The sequence below is a fragment of the Sorex fumeus genome, unplaced genomic scaffold (genome assembly GCF_029834395.1).
Source record: "Sorex fumeus unplaced genomic scaffold, SorFum_2.1 ptg000006l, whole genome shotgun sequence".
Lineage (NCBI taxonomy): Eukaryota > Metazoa > Chordata > Mammalia > Eulipotyphla > Soricidae > Sorex > Sorex fumeus.
The window spans coordinates 56,944,969-56,965,873 of NW_026606063.1; the positions used below are offsets into that span (position 1 = coordinate 56,944,969).

At 38.5% G+C, this 20,905-nt stretch overlaps 1 protein-coding gene across 1 annotated transcript in view; it reads left to right on the forward strand.

Moving 5' to 3' along the window:
* The window catches only part of TMEM131 (transmembrane protein 131), a 194,796-nt gene that overhangs the window by 118,660 nt on the left and 55,231 nt on the right, over nucleotides 1-20,905 (forward strand). Inside the window, exons 6-15 of the mRNA XM_056123449.1 lie at nucleotides 856-972; nucleotides 5,043-5,165; nucleotides 8,777-8,857; nucleotides 10,192-10,342; nucleotides 10,438-10,494; nucleotides 12,727-12,788; nucleotides 13,948-14,056; nucleotides 19,124-19,232; nucleotides 20,332-20,485; nucleotides 20,574-20,744. Coding sequence (XP_055979424.1) covers nucleotides 856-972; nucleotides 5,043-5,165; nucleotides 8,777-8,857; nucleotides 10,192-10,342; nucleotides 10,438-10,494; nucleotides 12,727-12,788; nucleotides 13,948-14,056; nucleotides 19,124-19,232; nucleotides 20,332-20,485; nucleotides 20,574-20,744 — 1,134 coding nt within the window. The remainder of the gene's footprint in view (nucleotides 1-855; nucleotides 973-5,042; nucleotides 5,166-8,776; nucleotides 8,858-10,191; nucleotides 10,343-10,437; nucleotides 10,495-12,726; nucleotides 12,789-13,947; nucleotides 14,057-19,123; nucleotides 19,233-20,331; nucleotides 20,486-20,573; nucleotides 20,745-20,905) is intronic.

The window sequence follows — 20,905 nt, forward strand, 5'->3', positions numbered from 1 at the left end:
AATCTAAGGTTTGATGCAGAGACTCTGAGAGAAAAGTTATGGCTTTGTAGATGTGCTTTTTGTTGTTAAGAATATAGGAGAATTGCTCTTTCCTGCTTCCTGAGTTGAATCCAGAGTCTGTCAATGCCTTATATTTTTAAATGTAATTTGGGGAACATTTTAGACTTCTAGTCACAAAGGTAGAGGGTTTAATAGTATTAAATATTAAAATGAATTTTAAGACTTTGTTGCAGACATAACTGCAGTTGCAACTCAAACTTAATCCTATTTTGTTGTAATAGAATTTATTTTGCTAACTACAATAATATCTCTAGTCTGCACACAGTAATAGTAGTGAGTTTATGCACACAATATCATTCATGCCTTCTTTCCAGAATTCCAAGTTGTTGGCACCTTTTGTGCCTGTATAAATGGTGACAGAGGTCAGAAAATAAGACCTGGGCTTTTTAATACCCTGGGAATAGTACAAGTTACTGCTTAGTACTAGAGTAGTACATTTATTTTTAAAAAGCCAGCTTTAGCTCATCTCTTACTTGGTTGTCTGATGATGAAACAATCTAAAATTAGTCACTTCATTTCAACCTAGTGATTGTTTAATGAATAGAATTCAAGGAATGCATCTGTTATACTGAACTTTAGACTAGTAATTTGACAAATATATATATGACATCCAGTATAGAGACATCTTTTTTTATTGCAAGATAGTTTAATTTACAAGTTAAACCCTCATAAGAGGGCAACTGGGTCATGGAGTGATTCTGAGATGTTTACTTTAGAGAACTTTGGCAGTCTCAATGTCATCAACATGATCTGACATTTTTTAATTTAACTTTGTTCCATTTTTTTCTCTTTCAGAAAATTCTTCCAGGAGGAAATACATCATTTGATGTAGTTTTTCTGGCAAGAGTAGTAGGAAATGTAGAAAATACTTTATTTATTAACACATCTAATCATGGGGTATTTACTTACCAGGTAAGAACTGAAATTAAAACCTTGTTTTATAAAATATACTTGGGGGCTGGGAGAAAATAAAGTGGGTTCAATTCTTTGTATCACATATTCCTAGAGCATTGTCAGGCGCCCTTGGAGGCCCCTGAACACTGCCAGGGTGGCTCCCTGGCACCTCAGGGCCCAAGGAAAATCACATCCCCATGTTCTTGCATTGTACTGCTGGCCTAGTTGGTCCAGAATTGCCAGTGGGTCCCAGACCTCATGACCTCATGAGCAACACTTGGGAGCAACCACACACACACAAAAAGAAATGTTTAATGTGTGTGCGTGTGTGTGTGTGTATTTTTAATAAATTTATTTACTGTATATACATGTGCACATATACACATACATTTATCATCTCTATCTTATCATATACCAGCCTTTTAAGAGCAGTTCTCAAAACTTAGAGAATAATAGACTCCGTAAGAGTTCAGATTTTAAGAGTTTTTTTATACTTACTTATTTCTGTGTAAATATCCCTATTCAGAACAGCACTGTAGCACTGTAGCACTGTTCTCCTGTTGTTCATCGAGTTTCTCGAGCGGGCTCAATAACATCTCCATTGTGAGAATTGTTGTTACTGTTTTTGGCATATCAAATACGTCATGGGTAGCTTGCCAGGCTTTGCCGTGTGGGCGAGATACTCTCGGTAGCTTGCCAGCCTCTCCGAGAGGGGTGGAGGAATTGAACCTGGGTCAGCCAGGTCAGCCACGTGCAAGGCAAATGCCCTACCAATGTGCTATCGCTCCAGCCCAGACTGTGAGTAAATGATTTTTCAGCCATAGCTGAGTTGGGTTAATATAAGACCAATTGACCAAAAAATAACTACTTTCACAGTGGCTATTTTTTTATATTTTCACTTCTATACACTTACAAATCAAACATCATAGGAACTTCAAGATTAAAACATGTATCTACTTTTCTTTAGGAAATATATTATGTAAATATTTTTGATAAACTTATTTTATGTGGTGTCATTCTTAAGTTACTAAAGAAAATTGATATTTGGGATGAAGAGATAGTACAGGGGCTAAGACAGCTGACCCATGTTTGATTCCCCCAAGCCCAAATGGTCCCGGGACCCTGCCAGGAGTGATCCCTTAATGCAGAGCCAGGCATAAGTTCTGAGTACCTCTGGTTGTACCCCAAAACAAAAATAATTAGAAAATCGGTGTTTTATAAATCAGGATTTTTATGTTTTTCAAAATTAATAAAATTGTTTATATGGCACTCTCAATGTCATAAACATGATCTGACATTTTTTATATGGACTATACTGCATACTTTGATGTACTTCTGCCTGCATTATGGATATTCTTATACTTTTAGGTAATAAAATATTTAGAAAGGTTAAATAACTTGCCTATATTATGCTACTTATAAGTTGTTGAGCAGATATTCCAGCCCATGCTTTGTAGCTACAAAGACAATCATGTCTTTTATTGACCATGAAACTCATTTGTTTAAATCTTTACTTAGCTAAAGTATTAGGTTACAGTTTTATAAGTTTATTTTTTGAACATTTCTCCTCCCATGCTCAGAGAAGTATTTTTAATTAATGTCAAAGTAATCATTCCATTTTGGTCAGGAGGCATACCTATCTTGTATTTATTTATGGTGAAGAAGGCTTGAATGGCTGTTTCATAGATAGGAAACTTTTGAATGACTCTATAGATAAATAAGTTTAAAGTGCTATTTTGATGATACTTAACATGAGTTTAGCTGAGTAACTGAAAAGATTATGAAAAGAATTATGAGAACTTTTTGCTACAGAGAAAACCTACATCTGACCTCAGTAGTGGTGGCCAGTTTGAACTCCTGAAGGGTATAATCAGGTCATTCTCAAGTTGCACGTCAGTACTAGCTGTCTTTCTTTTTTCTTTTTTTTTCTAATTTTATTTTCATAAGGTTCTTCACATTAATTGATTACATTCAATATTTCAACACCAATCCCACTACCATTATTTTGAATTTTCCCATCACCATTCAAGCTGCCTGCCAGGAGCAGATACTAGATAATTTTTTTTTCTATTGTTTATTATGAACATCATGAGAAATTGTGTGCTCTGGAATTCTAAAATTGTAAATGATTGGGGTCCAGAGACATCTCTGTAGGGAGTTAATCCATTTTGAGATTCATTCATGAGTCTCTGGATAAAGGCTATTAATGGGCTGAGATGGCACCCAGAGGCAGTTTGTGGGCATGACAGCCAGGACCCAGAGCAGGTGGGGTGATGGAAAAGGCCGGCCTGTCTCCCCTGCCACCATGTAATCTGTAGTCTTAGTCCCAGATCCCCCATACCTGGGTTTTTCTTCTGGAAGCATGTGGCCATGGGGGTTCATCTGGAGTGGACGAGGAGGGGACACTGGCTCCATCTGAGGTGCCCCAGTGGAATTGGCTCGGTACAGGGTCCAGAGAGATCTCTCATGAGCTGCTGAGTTTCAGGTTCAAGGCCATTAATGCGCTGAGACGGTTGTCTTTCTTTTTTTATCTCCACCTCTGGTCTCTCCCCAAGTCATGCTGTTCGCCTCTGTCTTTCTTATCACTACCGCTCTAATCCAAACTGTCATCACCTCCACTTGATTACATACAAGCATCAAACTGGTTTTCCACTCCTCCCTAGTCCCTAATTAGAGTCAGTTACTCACTTTTTAGCCAGAGACATTTGTTTGAACATGAATCCAATGTGGCCAGACTTCCCTATTTAAATCTTTTGGGTTCCCCATTGTTCTTAGTGAAAAATATTAAATGTGATCAAGGCCATCACACCTCCCTGCCAGCTCAGCCCATTTGTCCATGATTCTCCTGTTTTTGATGGTCTCCAAATAGACCAACCCTTTCCCTGCCTTGTACCCTCTGCCTATACATGGCCCTTACCCCAATGTGCTCCTCAGGCTGGCGTTTTTTTCATCTTTTATTTGACATTAACTCACATCACTTCACCCAAGAAGACTGCCCTGACCCCTTCCTAAGAAAATATGACCATTTTGACTACAACCATTTACTCCTGATCAGGAGTAAAGAATGCCCAGACACTGACTGTAGAGGCATGTAAAATCCTGTACCAGGTCTGACCCTGGTACATGGGACAGATACCATGCTTGTCTTCAGCTACCTGTTTCCTGTCGTTGTGTCTTGTATGGCCCATGAATTGTTACAAATGTCAAGATGACTTTTGGCAGAATAAAGATTCCACCCCTGCTATATTACAAATTGCCCATTTTGTTATAAATATTTTTATTATGTAATCAGTCTGTGCCTTGTACTAGAATGAAAGTTTCATAGAGCAGATACCTTATCTATCTTGCTCACTGTTGAATTATTCACTAATATAATACTTATCTTTGTGCCTAACATATCTTGGGTACTAAGTAAGTAACATTTAAATGACTTGCACCCTGTTTTATTAACCCAAGACATTTCCACACAGGAATGAGCTGTAGCTGGGCTTGATAATTAAGATACCATCTAAGCTCTATATCTGTCCTCTGATAATTGAGGCAATCTGTTGAGGGCTATCTGTTGAGTCCCTATTTCCTTCTTTTCCTTTTCCTATACTTTGTGAAGGTCTGCTGTCATTTCAGTTTCTAATGCAGAAATCTTTCCAAGTACATAGTAGTAAGTAAGATACATAGATAGATTGGGTATAAGAACTAGATGTGTTCCTTTTTAAAGGGAGTTAGACCTTTCAATATCAGTACAGCAAACCACACTGCCCAGAAGGAGAGACAGACAGAGAGAGAAAAAAAGTGCCTGCCATAGAGTCATGCTGTGGGGAGGGAGGTGGGGCCTGATGGGAGGGAACCTGGGTGCTGGGAAATATACACTGGTGGAGGGATGAGTGTTGGAATACGTACAACTGAAACTTAATCATGAACAGCTTTGTAAGGTTCTATCTCACAGTTATTCAATTAAAAATATAAAATTTGCTAAAAAGTAGAGGGTTAGATTTTCTGTCTAAATTATTCTCACTAATTTTTCCTGTATCAGTACAATATGTTACTTAAAAGCAACTCAAATTGTGCTCTTTTTTTTCTCCATTTAACAGGTATTTGGAGTTGGAGTTCCAAATCCATATCGACTGAGGCCATTCCTTGGGGCCAGAGTTCCAGTGAATAGCAGTTTTTCACCAATAATAAATATCCACAATCCTCACAGTGAGCCTTTGCAGGTGGGTTTCTGATGATAGTTTTGAGTAAAGTTTGTTTTGGTATAAATTGATGTTTAGAAGTCAGTTTTGTAGCCAAAGTGAAAATAATGGGTAGAGCATTTGCCTTGTATGTGGCCAACTCAGATTCAATTCCCAGCACTCCATATGGTCCTCTCGAGCCTGCAGGAGTTATCCCTGGGTGCAGAGCCAGGATTTAGCACTGAGCACCGCTGGGTGTCGTCCCAAAACCAAATAAACAGGTTTTTATAGGTATATTTAAGAGGGGCTATACTTTGAATTAAGTTTATATAATCTAAGTTTAGACTGCAACAATTCAGGTGATAAGTTTTGGGAAACTTAAAAAAAAAAAGACTATGACTTATCTGGTATTATAGTTTAGACTTCTCTGCATTTAACTTTAGGAGAGTCCGAATTACATATAACTGTTTCTTTTCTTAGCTTTAAGCTCCTGTTTTATGTTTAGACACCATTGGTATAGCTCAAATCGTCATTTGTTTGATTTCACGTTCAATTTCCTGTACTGTCTGGCCCCCCAACACTGCCCAGTATAGCCCTCATGGCCCCTGTTTGTGTCCCCCCCATACACACACACACTTTATTTAAATACCGTGGATTACAAAGTTTGGTTCATGTTTCATTTGTTACAGGCATTCAAAATTCCAACACCAATCCCATCACCTCTGTCACCGTCCCACCACCATTGTCTCCATTTTCCCAAACACCCCTCAATCCTGCCCCTGTAGCAGACCCACAGTAATTTATTTTATATTGCTTGTTACCAACAAATATCTAGTAATTGATCAAAAAAAAATTTCCTTAGGTGAAAATTGTTGTATGTCATCATGAGGACATAAAGTCCTTTTCTGAGGGTTATTGAAATGTTGTTACAAGCTAAGCCTTCTGTGTTCGTGTGTTTTTAAAAGACTTCATGTTTATTTCTGGCAATAATTTTTCTGTGAAGGCAAAAAATTTTTAATTTTTTTTTAAAAATTAAAATTTAAGGAAGGGCTGGAGAGATAATACAGCAAGTAAGGTGCTTGCCTTGTATGCAGCAGACCTAAGTTCAGTCTGCCAAAAGTGATCCTGAAGAACAGAGCCAGGAATAAGCCCCTTTGCCCAGCTGAGTGTAACCCTATAAGTAAAATCTAAGAGAAGAAAAATGGTTAACGATAATTAGAAGCAAGCTTCTTTGTTAATTTAAAATATCCCATTTACTATACCCAGTCTTTTTGGGTTTATTTTTGCTTTTGTTTTTGATTTTGGGACCACATCCGGAAGTACTCAGGGCCCACTCGTGGCTCTATGTTCAGGAATCATTCCTGGCAGGGCTTAGGGGACTATATGGAGTACCTAGGATGGAACCTAGGTCACCATGTGCGAGTGTGCAGGGCACGTGCCCTGCCCACTATACCCTCATCCTGTCCCCCCATACCTAGGCTTTTCATAGTTAACAGTTTTCAAGTTTGAAACCCATGATTTATCTCTTCCACGGTAAGTGTGATTACTGTCTCTCCTACGTATAGTCCCTGGAATTACACCCATGTCCCCCAGTGACTTTCATCTACTTGATATTTGTATCCTCTGTTACTTCTAGTTGTGTTACCTGTATGAGAAGATGTAAAATATTTGCACTCAGATCCCCTAGAGTTCTTTTAAGATTAATGCTACAGGACTTCAGTTCAGAGTAGCTCGAATATTGTAGAGTAGTAACCTACTATCATCCTAGAACCTCCTATTAGAGATGTGCATAAATAGTAAAAGAGAAAACAAGAACAGAGCCTGAATTGTGAGATGATTAGAAATTATATGCAAAAAGTAGCAATAAAGGTTTCTCCCTAGTGCATGCTTAACATTACCTGAGGGCTGCTACTTATAACAGTACTTTGCCAAAATTTTAATTATTTTTAGATAGCTCTCATCACACAAAAAGGAAAATGGTTGGCCAGGGAGAGGATTCAAAAGGCTAGCGTGCTTGCATGAGGAAGGTCTGGGTTTGACCCGCACCACGTGGTCCTCCCAGCACCTCCAGGAGCAAGCCTTATGCTCTAAGCCAGAGTACCTCTCAAGCACTGTGAAGTGCATCCCGCCCAACACCTCCCCCCCCCAAGGAAAGGGAGAAAAAATGTTTTTTCTTACTATTAGAAATGAAATATTTTCTTCATCATCACTGTCATTCATATCCTTTTGCTATTTGAGATACTGTGTATTTAAGTTGGTCTGAATAATACAGAAATCTCATACATTTTTGCTGGCTTTTTTTCCCCCCCACTGTTTGGCTTTTCAAAATAAAAGCATCCTTTTTTTGTACTATCATAGTTGCTCTGCACTGCTCCAGCAGCAAGTATTACAGAGCACTCCAGGGATGCTGCTCACTGTGTGGTCTGTCCGCAGATGAGGGTTCTTGCTCCTCCTTGGGAGAATGTAGCTTACAGGATTCAGAATTACCGACCAGTCTACAGTTATTTAAGGAGTTTTACTACCTCTGTCTTTTGTCTTTCCCTTTAGAAGTCATCAGGCTATCATCTAGAACAGTTACTTCTTTAAATTCACTTCTGATTCCCACCCGCCACCCCAGGCCCTCTAATTTATCTAGTGTTTTCCCATCACAAATTTTAATTAAAGAAGATTTACCACAGTGAACTTTTTGCTACCACACAGGAGAGCAAGTAACCAAACTTTCCCTCTTAGAACCAGTATAGATGGTTTATCTGTAAGACCTTCTTAGCCACCCCCCTAACCTCCCCGCAAATCCTGTAATATTTAAAATGTTATACTTTGTTACTAGTCTTGTCCTTAAATTTAAGAAAATACTGAATGGCTCCGAGAAATAAAACAGGAGAGGCAGTCCAGTGGGTTCGGCGCTTGCCTTGCATGTGGCCTGTGTGGCTTTGATTCCCAGCATCACATATGATCCTGGAGCATTGCCAGGAATGATCCCTGAGCACAGTCAGATGTGGACCCCATAGCTGAAAGAATAAAAGAAAATGCTATAAAGGAAGAAAGTGCATTTGATGTGTTTATTATACAACACACTTAAGTATGTTGTCACCAAAAAAAATTACGAGGGCCCAGAGAGATAGTACAGCAGGAAGGGTGCTTGCCTTGCACACAGCCAACCTGGGTTTGATTCCTGGCCCCTTTATAATCCCTAGAGTACGATCAGAAGTGGTTCCTGAGTGCAAAGCCAGAAGTATGGCTCCTCTCCAAAATTATAAATAAATAAAGTATGAATAGTTTAAACATGTGTGAAACAACATCCTTCAACTTCGAATCCAATTCTGTGTAATAGAACTTTCTGTAATGATGTAAACTCATCTCTAAGTTTGATACATGTTACATGTAGCTATTGAACACTTGGGTCAGTTAAGGTAGCTAGAAACGAAGCACTAATTATGTTTTATTTTAAATAGCCACATATTGTCTGTAGTTGTTTTATCACAGCTGCAGTCCTAAGCCCAAACCCTTCCTCACATCTACCACTAGTATCTATAAACCTTTTCTTTCCATTTTTTCTGATACACAATTAGACTGTCAGATACTGCATGTGACAATAAAGCACTTGCAATGAAACGGTAGTTTTGCAATTACAATCTTGTGCTCTTCTGTGACAGGTTGTGGAGATGTACTCTAGTGGAGGGGATCTTCACCTTGAACTCCCCACAGGCCAGCAAGGGGGCACCAGAAAACTCTGGGTAAGTGAGGCCAACTTTCTCTCATGTTTGCTCACATGAAGCCAGTTATCTCCATAAATATATTAGAAAATACTTAACTCTTCTAAAGAAATATAGGTGACTTTACTTTATATTTTAATATTATATTTATAGCAAGTACATTTGAAGATTGGATAGTGAAAGAAAAGCAATAGTGGTGACTTTATTAAAGTACTCTGAATAAAACTGATGGAAACTTTAACCTGCTCTGTGAAATAAAGAGATTTCAAAAAGCTCTCTCTTTGAATTATTTCTCAATAAAGTCTTCTGAATTCAATCATTTATAATGTACTTTACACTAAGATTTTTTTAATTATTTGAACCCTGCGGAACCCTGGCACCACTTATGGTTGCCTGAGCCCTACCAGGAGTGTTTGACACAAAAACAAAACAAAACAAAAACCCTATGGGAGAGTCCAGAAAAATAGGAACAATAGTATATCTTACATATGGGCTACCCAAGTTCCATCCCAGCACCCTTTATGGTCTCCTGAGCCTCACTTGGAGTGATCTCTTAGTCCAGAGCCAGAAGTAAGCCTGAAGCACTGTCAGGTGTGGCTCAAAAACAAACCTAAAAAAAGATGGGAAAAAATCCATTTTCAGGGTAGAAAACAGAATATTTAGAGGATAATCTGCTATTAGAGGGTTAACAAAGGGAATATAGTGAGCCCTTATATAGACCTAGAAAAAAAAATTAGGTACTCTTTACCCACCTATAATTTTATTGAATGTCTGACAATAATTTGTGCCAGTTCTTAGAAAACTGCTTTTTCTTGAAAACTGCTAGCAAGTCTGAACCAATTAATGAATGCTGTGACTACAGCCTTCCTTGTGAAAATTTCATGGAGAAAGGCTTTTTGTTTTGATAAACTTTTCCTACCCTTCTTTAATCAAGAAGGAAGATACTGCAGATATAGTTATTGTACCAAAGTCATACAAATCATGGTACATATTTAAAGACACAAAGACTTTACCATACTATGAATGAACTTGAAAGATAAGTTTATTAATTACTCAGATATAAATACATGCAACTTTTTGATCCTGTCTTTTGACCAGTTTCAACCAGGCAAGTATGTGGAGGAGACAAGTGCACTACCTACTGTAATAGCTCTCTGGCTCTTTTCCACATTTTGATATCCTCCAAAATTATACTTTGTATTATAATTAAATATATTTCATTGGGCGGCATATTTTTCTTATCATTTGTATAAGAATATAATCATCTTTTTGTCATTGTCATCTTACTCAGTAAACTATGGTTTTACAACATTACAAAAGCTACGCATGATACATTATTGTCATTAATTTGTCAGGAAATTCCTCCTTATGAAACCAAGGGAGTGATGAGAGCCAGTTTTTCATCTAGAGAAGCAGATAATCACACAGCATTCATAAGAATAAAGACTAATGCTTCAGACAGCACAGAGTTTATCATTCTTCCTGTTGAAGTTGAAGTTACAACAGGTTAGTACAGTACTGAAGAATCATGTTTGTTTTGCTTCAGTACTTCTTACCCTGACAAAATGAAATATAACTGTTTGCTTTTCTTTTTTTCCAAGCTCCTGGGATTTATTCCTCCACAGAAATGTTAGATTTTGGTACACTGCGAACACAAGGTAAAGGAGGGGGCAGAATGTGGCAGGGGGGATGTCTTTACAGGTATTTTTAAAAAAATAATCAGTGTTCAGTGCTAGAATAACACCACTTTAACTTCTTAGTAATTCAGCATTGGAAATGATTTCTCAGTGGGTTACATTATCTTACAGAAATCTTACAGAAGATAATCTGAGTTTATCTTCTACAAACTCAGATGTTTACAAGTTATATGCCACAGATCTGAGAGGTATACTATTGCTTACCAAATAAAAAAGCAAAGTCATACGATAACTTAAGTAAAATCTTTTCTGTGGTAGATTGAGGGAGAAACTAGTTTCCAAGTTTGTTTAGCCAGTTCTTACCTATCGAGGTTTTAATTTTATTTTATCTTTATAAAGTAGTTACAATATTTGATTACATTTACTATTCGAACACCACTCCCCCCACCATATTTTGGATATTTCCATTCCGAATCCCAACCCCTGCCCCAAAGCAGAACTGAAATAATTTATTTTGCATTGTTTGTTATGAATAAACAGTGAAAATGCTCCAAAAACCTTTCCTTAGAGAAGAGTGTGTGAAGATTGTTGTATTTCACCCAGGGGCCATTCAGCCCTTCTATAAGAGATTACAAATATGTTGTTAAAGGTTGAGCCTATGTGTGTAGGGTGTTTGCCTTGCACACGGCCAACCTGGGTGACCCGGGTTCAATTCCTCCACCCCTCTCAGAGAGCCTGGCAAGCTACCGAGAGTATCTCACCCACAGGGCAAAGCCTGGCAAGCCACCTGTGACGAATTCGATATGTCAAACACAGTAGCAACAAGTCTCACAGTAGAGATGTTACTGTGCCCGCTCAAGCAAATGAACAACGGGAGGACAGTGCTACAGTGCTATGTATCTGTAAAAATGTATTTCCCTCTGAGATTATTTGCCTTCTACTTTAAACCCCATCAAATGTGGTGTGCTACTCTTGGAAAATGAGTGGTGTGAGGTATGAGATGTCCACTGATAGGTTTATTTATGGGTGAGGCTCGGCCCGAGTGTGAAGAGTAGCCTTGAGCATGGCGGCAGTCAAGTTCTGGAGGTTTTTGGCTGCGGAGGCTGGGTCCTTTGGGGTGGGGAGGAGCCATCCTCCTCCAGGGCTCCCGGAATGAAACAGCCTGGCATGGGGTCTGGCGGCATGGCTATGGCAGTGTCATTTAAGCTGTCTTCCAAGAGAGGACGATCAGTCTCCGGATTCTGACTGTTTATGAGACTATCTGGCACTAGTCAGAGGTGGCTTGTGGGTGTGACTGCCAAGTTTCTGGAAATGTGGGGGACATAGGCAGAAGTCATCCATTCCTGGTTCCATTGAACCTCTTACCTATCCAGTTTTACTGAGACTTTTCCCCTAGAAAACTATTTTACCTTAAGAGGATAGAAAAAGGGGGTATGGATGGAGGGGAACAGAAAACCTCCCATGGTATGAGCAGGATCTCCTAAGCAGTATTCTCAAAACTCTTTTAAGTAGTAAAATAAAGACAAAAGAATGGCCTGGGCAGTGGTTTCAAGGAAGGGCTGAAGTACATGGGAGAGCCCCCAGGATCAGTCCCTGGTACTAGATGCCCTCCCCCAACTCCAGCAACTCCCAAGCATGAACCCAGAACTAACTCTTATTCAGCACTGCTAGGTGTGAGCCAGAAACAAAAAAAAAAAATTAAAATATTTCCTTCTGGATTCTAAGTTAGATACAGATTATTCACTGTATTATAATGATATAATGTTAAATATTTGTCCTAGATGTTTAGAGAAAGAATTTTCATTCCAAAGTTGAAAATAAGTAATAGATCTATTACAATAAAAGTTGGGAGTAATCAGTATTTCTGTGTGCCCTTATATAATTAAAATTGGGTTGTTTCATAATAAAGTCCCATTTTTAATTAGATTTTATTTTAATTAGAAAATTTCACATTCCATATTAAGTTGCTTCATTGTGCTTACCTAGAAAACTAAAGGCTAGTAATAAATGTCTACTTCACTAAAAATAATTAAGTTTCATGTTTTCAGTTTGGTTGTTTAGGAGGGAGCACTTCTTCTAACACACACTAACCCTGAGCGTAAGGTGATTCTTATCTGTTTCTTTTTATTAATTTGATTGTTCTGTTTCACATTCCAAAGTAGACATAAACTGAAAACTAAAAAGGTAAAGATATAATTTGCTATTAAAAGCCCACCTTCTAAAAGAAATATTTCTTTTCCTTAATCTCAACAGATCTACCAAAAGTTTTAAATCTTCATTTGTTAAATTCAGGAACAAAAGATGTCCCGATAACAGTAAGTTTTTACTTGTTTTTTCCTTTTAAATATCTTCTTTTTTTTTTTTTTAACTGTGACAAAGGCAGACATACTAAACTCTTGCTCTGAAGGAATTCTGTTTTGTGGTGACCTGGTGACATTTGATGTGAGAAACCTGTTTTGCTTCTGACCTTCAGATTTCAGGAATGAGAAGGAAAGTAGATGATCTTCTCCATGCTAGTTTGTACCAAATTTCACACGGTTCCTGTTTAGGCAAAGTTAACTGTTAAGTTAACTGTACCTTAAAATGTGTTGAGTTTTCAAACTTGCTCTGAAAGCGCAAGCTTTCACTGTGCTTTATCGTTTTTTTGTTTTTGTTGTTTGAGTTAAAACGGCAAACGGTTAAAAACTGCATCAGAGGCACACGTGCCTGCAGTCACCCCACAGCTCAGTCCCACAGGATGCCTCCAGACCTGTCCCCATAGCAGTGTGCCCTGCTTGCCACCCAACTACACCTAGAAGACTGGGAAGATACTAGAAATGGAGTCTGCAAAACTACCTTGGCAGAGAGATACCAGATCCCAAATTCATACTCATGCTTCATCTTCAAGTAGTCCAGATGCTGTGTTTAGTGTTATGAACTTGTTGAAGAAATAAAATCATCATATCTCCATCTTTTAGATATGAATTAGTTATATTCATATGGAAAAATACTAAATTTTGGTTTTAGGTACACATGACCAGTGACAGAGTGTCTTTTTAGTTTTGGTTTTGGTTTGGTTTTTGGTTTGGGGAGCCATACCTAGTGGTGCTCAAGGCTCACTCTTGGCTCTGTACTCAGAAGTCATTCCTGGCAGATGTGGGAGACCATGTGGGATGCCAGGGATCAAACCTGGGTCGACCATGTGCAAGGCAAGCATCCGAACCACTGTGCTTTCTCTCTGGCCTCTGTATCTTTAGATTTTTACACTCTCTTCAGTGTCATATATTTTTCTTCAAAGTCATAATTTTTCATAAAAATATTTTAATAAAATTAATTTTAAGTTTCACCACTTATTTAGCCTCTAAATTTTAGAGGGGCCACAAAGTTAGACCTTTCAAATTTAGACTGTTTTATTTTTACAGTACATTTTTCCAATATACTGTAAATGAGTCACTGGAATAAAAATAATACTGTATTATATTGTTCTCATTGCAGAGTGTTCGACCCACACCACAAAATGATGCTATAACGGTACACTTTAAACCAGTTACTTTAAAAGCTTCCGAAAGTAAATATACTAAAGTTGCAAGTATTAGTTTTGATGGTAAGTACTCAGCTTTTCATCTAATACAGTGGCCTTTTTTTGACAAACTAGAAGACTTCTATGATTTTTTTTAACTTTTTATTGAATGACACTGAGATACACAGTTACAAGGTTGTTCATAAGTGGGTCTCAGTTATATAATGTTGCAACACTAATCTCTTGATTTCATCTTTTCTTATAGTTGTGGATTTATACCACAATTTTTTTTAATCCACTGTTGGGCACTTGGATAGTCACTATCACTGTCACTGTCCTCCCGTTGTTCATCGATTTGCTCGAGCGGGCCCAGTAACATCTCCATTGGAGATTTTGTTGTTACTGTGTTTAGCATATCGAATACATCACAGGTAGCGTGCCAGGCTCTGCTGTGCGGGCAAGATACTCTTGGTAGCTTGCCCCCTCTCCGAGAGGGGCGAAGGAATCGAACTCGGGTCGGCCATGTTGGCTGCGTGCAAGGCAAATGCCCTACCGCTGTGCTATCGCTCCAGTGCCCTGAACCGGCTCAGGTCGGGCACTTGGATAGTTTTCAGATTTATGCAGATATATGTATATACACACATATATATTTTAGAGCATTAAAAAGACGTTCATGATTGGATTTCAGTCATACAGTATTCCAACACCCATCCCTCCACCGGTGTACATTTCCCAGCACCAATGTTCCCAGGTTTCCTCCCATCACCCCCCACCTCTTACCTGCCTCTATAGCAGGCACTTTTCTTCAGTCTCTCTCTCTCTCTCTCTCCCCCTCTCTCTCTCTCTCTCTCCCTCCCTCTGCCCCTCTCCCCCTTATAATGATATCTTAATAGAAAATTCCACACCACTTTACAGCTTATTTTGTATAACTGCTAAAATTGATTTTCCTTGTAAATTATTATAAACACTCATTGTATCTTAAAAGAAAACATAAATTCTTAAACCTAACTTAGTATTAGCAAATATATTAAGATTAGAATTAAACTTTGGTAACTTGGGTTCCTTCGCATCTGTTATACTTTTATGAAGTTATTAATTTTTGTGAGTGAGTTATACTATAATTGAGTTGCAGAGCATGGTTAAATTCGAGAACACAGATAAAATATTCTCTGTAAAATTTTTAGATATTAGCTCTTATAAGCAAGACAGATGGTCTGCCTAAATTAAAATAATGCCCTTTGTGAAAGAATTATCTAATCAGATCATTCTACCATTTAACTATGTATGTTAACCCAGACTTTAAAATTTTTAAATAAGATGCTGTGCTCAGTTTTGCCCACTTTATTGACTATAACATTTATCGAATCTGCTATCACAGAAATACTATATGTGAATTAATTATTAAATTTAAGTTAAACTAAATATTTAATTTAATGAGAACTAAAATTCTGAGTAAGGTTTTTTCCAAGGGGCTTGCCCATGCAGCTAGGGAGTCCTAAAGTTTACTTAAACTTCAACTTAATAATAAAGCTACCTCTTCCAGCAAAATTCATCTGTTGAGAATATTGGGTCTCTGTATAAAACCCTCTGTATAATGATACAGAGCACACCAGCTTCTGTGCTTGTTTCCCACAGGCGCCAGACTCTGAGGAGCAGCCCAAGCAGCTGCACACACTAGGGGCTAGCATTCATTTCATGGACTTAGGGGAAAGTAGTATTCCGTCTGTGGCATACTTTTGCAATCCAGCCATGAAAAAAATAGTTTGGCCAGGTAGTTGAAGTGCTAAGAGCACGTGTCTGCTATGTGGAAGGTCCTGAGCTTGTTCCCTGACACCACCAGGCGTGGTACAGATCTCCATGATGGCCCCAGAGCATCAGCAGGAGTAGCCCCATTTTTTTTTTTCAGTGTGTATGTAGGAAGTATTGATGCTACAGTTATTCCCAGACCTGTGAGAAATCATCTTCTTAGATTGCTAAGATCCCATGGTCATGACCTCAGAATCAATGAGCACATTTAGCAAGAATGACCAGTAGTAATTTCTGACCCCTGAGAACATTTAGGAGCCACTCTTTCATGAATCCCAGGGATGGGGCGGTACACCTTGGGAACACTTGTTGTATCTTGTTCTCATGGCCATTTCTGCTCCTGTATGGACATCCCAGCAAAAGTTTCCGTTCTTGAGATAAATAAGTGTTGGTAATTTTGGTTCTTCTGAGATCATGGATGCTAAAATAAGTGCTTCTTTTAAAAATGATGTAAAATTAGGGCTCAGACAGATCCCCAGCATCCATATGGTCTCCTGAGCACCACCACAAATGATCCCTGAGTGCAGAGCCAGGATTAAACCCTTAGCACCACTGGGTATGGCTCAAAAACAAATAATAATAATAAGGTAAGGTAAAGGTAAAGGCCCTCCCGTTGATCGTCAATTTGCTCAAGCAGGCCCAGTAACGTCTCCATTGGAGACTTTATTGTTACTGTGTCTGGCATATCAAATACTCTCGGTAGCTTGCGGGGCTCTCCGAGAGGGGCGGAGGAATCGAACTCGGGTCGGCCATGTTGGCCGCTTGTAAGGCGAACGCCCTACCCGCTGTGCTATCGCTCCGGCTGGAGAGATAGCACAGCGGGTAGGGTGTTTGCCTTGCACGCAGCCGACCCGGGTTCGATTCCCAGCATCCCATATGGTCCCCTGAGCACCGCCAGGATTAACTCCTGAGTGTAGAGCTAGGAGGAACCCCTGTGCATCGCCAGATGTGACCCAGAAAGAAAAATAAATAAATAAATAATAATAATAGTAGCACTGTTGTTCATCAATTTGCTCGATGAGAGTCAGCACCATGGAAAACCCCACCCCCACAATCCAAACAAAACACTGTCCTCCCGTTATTCATCGATTTGCTCGAGCGGGCCCAGTAACATCTCCATTGTGAGACTGTTGTTACTGTGTTTGGCATATCGAATATATCACGGGTAGCTTGCCAGGCTCTGCCGTGTGGGCGAGATACTCTCGGTAGTTTACCAGGTTCTCCGAGAGGGGCAGAGGAATTGAACTCAGGTCAGCCACATGGGCCACGTGCAAGGCAAACACCCTAGCCACTGTGCTATCGCTCCAGCCCGAATAATAATAATAAATAATTAAAATTACATAAAATTAAATACAAAGAGAGGGGGAAAGTATCTTTTAAAGCAAGTGCTCCATGCCCACTAACTGCCTCTGGGCACCATTTAAGCTCATGAAAGGCCTTGATTTAGAGACTCATAAATGAGTCTCAAAATGAATTAGCTCCCTACAGAGATGTCTCTGGACCCCAGTCATTTACAACTTTAGAATTCCAGGAGTACGCAGTCGCAAAAGTGGCCGCACAACCTCTCATGATATTTATAATAAACAATAGAAAATAATTATCTAGCATCTGCCTGTGGCAGGCAGGCTTGAATGATAGTGGGAAAATTTGAAATAATGGTGGTGGGAAGATGTAATGGTGGTGGGATTGGTGTTGAAATATTGAATGTAATCAATATGAGCAACCTTATGAAAATAAAATTTAAAAATTAAAATAAAACAAGTGCTCCATTTCTTAAAAGTAGTATTCATTTCCGTGGGAAAATATTTCTATCTTCCACCTCCCCACTACTACCTAAATCGAACTTGAAACACCACCAAGACTGCTGTGAAAGTCAGTATTTTCAGAATGTACCATATATATAAACTTTATAGTCTTAGCTTCTTAAGCAGTTATCTATCTCGTAAAGTTTCTTTTAGTTTTATCTAATTTTTTTTGAGGATTTGACGACTTTCTAGCATATAATTTGATAAGATACCATGAAATGCCTATGTTTTGGCTTCTGCAATCAATCTTACATCAGAATAGTGAAAAATTATAAGCATACAGAAATACATGAGACTTAAAGAGAGTTTTAAAAGTTTGTGTCCACTGCCAATACATAGACACTTACTAGGCACAGTACCATTCTTATCTTGTTCTATTTGTTCTACAGTTGGATAACACACATTTGTAAAATTACCACATAAATTCTTTCCCCAAAAGTCTTTAAAAGGGATAAAGATAAATAGCATCTTTAATCATGATAAAAGGAATATTTAATAGATATCCAGGTTGTGGGCTGGAGCCATAGCACAGTGGGTAGGGCGTTTGCCTTGCAAGCGGCCAACATGGCCGACCCGAGTTCAATTCCTCGCCCCTCTCGGAGAGCCCGGCAAGCTACCGAGAGTATCTCACCCGCAGGGCAAAGCCTGGCAAGCTCCCCGTGACATATTCGATATGCCAAACACAGTAATAATTGTCACAATGGAGACGTTACTGAGCCCGCTCAAGCAAATGGATGAACAACGAGAGTACAGTGACAGTAACATCCAGGTGGTATCCAATACAATAAATTTCACTGAATTGCACATGAAATTATTTAAAACTGCTTCAGATTTTAAAGGTTTAACTTCATCTGTGAAGATCGTATGATTGGCAGGAGGGGATATGTTTCCTCCTGTGCCATGAGTGAGTCAGGGCTCATGATATTTCTGCCTTCCACCTCCCCAGCATCACCCAGCAGTATCCCCACTACTTTACTGATAGATAGCAAGACCCTGGCCATGCGCAGAATGTTACTTCTTTCTCAATACGACTTTAAACAGTTTTGAGAGCCTGAGGATTTTTGCCTGCAAGGGGGCATTGGGCAGTGTCTACAGACTTCTGGTCTTCATCGTGTTAGGGTGATGCTCCTGATGTTTGGCAGGTAGAGGTCTAGAATGCTGCTAACATCCCAAATTACACAGGAACCCCTACTCACAGAAACGAATGAGCCCTGAAATATTATACTGGTGCCAAGGTTACTGCTAAGGAAAGCCAGAGCTTGTGACTTTAAGAAGTACGTCAAATACAACATTTTCCCAGAATTATGTTCACTTGCTAATTCCTTATCTCATTCTCCCATTGCAAGAATGTTAAAATACTTTACTTTTTTTGTGTGTGAAGAATGTGAATTTAATTTTAAATGTTATAAAAGTTTGTTTACCATTTACTAATTTAAAAATTCAACTTTCTTGTGGAGATGTTGAGTAATCTAAAGTAACTCATATTCCTGTAAGAACTCTTTGGTAGCAAAAAATGACCATTATTTATACTTCCATTCAGCATCAAAGGCAAAAAAACCGTCTCAGTTTTCTGGGAAAATAACTGTTAAAGCAAAGGAAAAAAGTTATTCAAAACTTGAAATACCATACCAAGCAGAAGTCTTAGATGGGTAAGTTTCTCCTTAAAGTAAGCTATGTAACATTTTACTAATTGTAAATTCTGTTTTCCTCCTAATTAATCTTGGCAAAAGTAATAGCCAAATTCACATAAACTCCATGAGATTATTCGTTGAAAATAACAACGTCAGGTATAAATGGGGCTGAGGGAAAGTTCGGGGTTTTTGTTTTAAGGGATTCCTGTTCAAGGCACTCAACTGTCAGTGCTCCGGGGACCCAGGGTCTCTCCCGGAAATTCTCAGCCAACCAGCCCAGCACTGAGAATATAGTGCTGCTTGGGCCTTGCAGTGCCAGAAACGACAGTGCTGCCTGGAGTTTACACGGGCTTCCAACATTACATCTGGCAGTGCTTAAGAGGTCATGTGTTGCCAGAGTCGAACCAGGGCTGGGCCTAATGCAACAAATATGCCCACACCCCTGTACTCTTTCCAGCTCATGTGTTTTGTTTATTTTTTACTTTCTAAGAAGAAAAGGATAAATAGGATGATATGATTTAGGCTTCAATGATGTCTTAATGATGATGAATCTGTACTTTCAAAATAATATTTAATTCACTGAGTAATTCTTATTGCAACATATAAGTAGAAATGGTTTCTTATTAAAATACCCAGTCACTTGAAACAGTCATCTGTTTTCTGTATAAATGTGAACTTTGGTTTAGAATTACAACTTTCTATAAAGGGGCAAAATACATGTAGTTCATTTTCTAATTATCTTTTAACCAAGAACAGTTCAATATCCAAGCTAAGAGAGAGTCACTTTAGTATAACTCTTGGCAATTGAACAATCATGATTTTTTAATGGTAGCTTAAAACTTTCTCTGTTTATTAGATTCTTGGTTTTAACTGTTTAGATACATAAAATTCAGTAAATAATTGTTCTTTAATTGCATTTCCATTTTTTACAAGCTAACTATTTTAAATTATGTGAACCATCACTAAGATATTTATAGTTCTAATTTCCAAGCAAAATTCCCTAAAGCTAAAACTAATTTATTACTCACAACAAAAGAACTGAATTTTAATTTAACACTTGGAAATAGAAATGATTTATTTTATTTATGTTTTTGTTTTGTTTTTTTTTTTCAAATAGTTATTTGGGATTTGATCACGCTGCAACACTATTTCACATCCGAGACAGTCCTGCTGATCCTGTGGAAAGGCCAATTTACCTTACTAACACTTTCAGTTTTGCGATCCTCATTCATGATGTGTTGCTACCAGAAGAAGCCAAAACAATGTTTAAAGTATGTCTGGGGAACCCATACTTATTGTGTTACTGATCTACCAACTAGATGATGCTGACACAGTGTTTTTTCTCTCATCATTTCCTAGGTTCACAACTTCAGCAAACCAGTCTTAATTCTACCAAATGAATCAGGATACATTTTTACTCTATTTTTTATGCCATCCACATCATCCATGCACATAGATAACAACATTTTACTTATTACCAATGCTTCTAAATTTCATTTACCTGTGAGGGTATATACAGGCTTTTTAGATGTAAGTACCTTTACAATTTAAACTCCATACCTGTCTTTTGTGTTCCCGGGTACTGTTAGGCAACCATGTTGCACACTGTTACATTTTACCATTTTCCTGCTCTATAAGTTGATCTCTTTCCTCTGAGTTGGTACTTTAAAGATAACTGGTTTTTCCCTTCC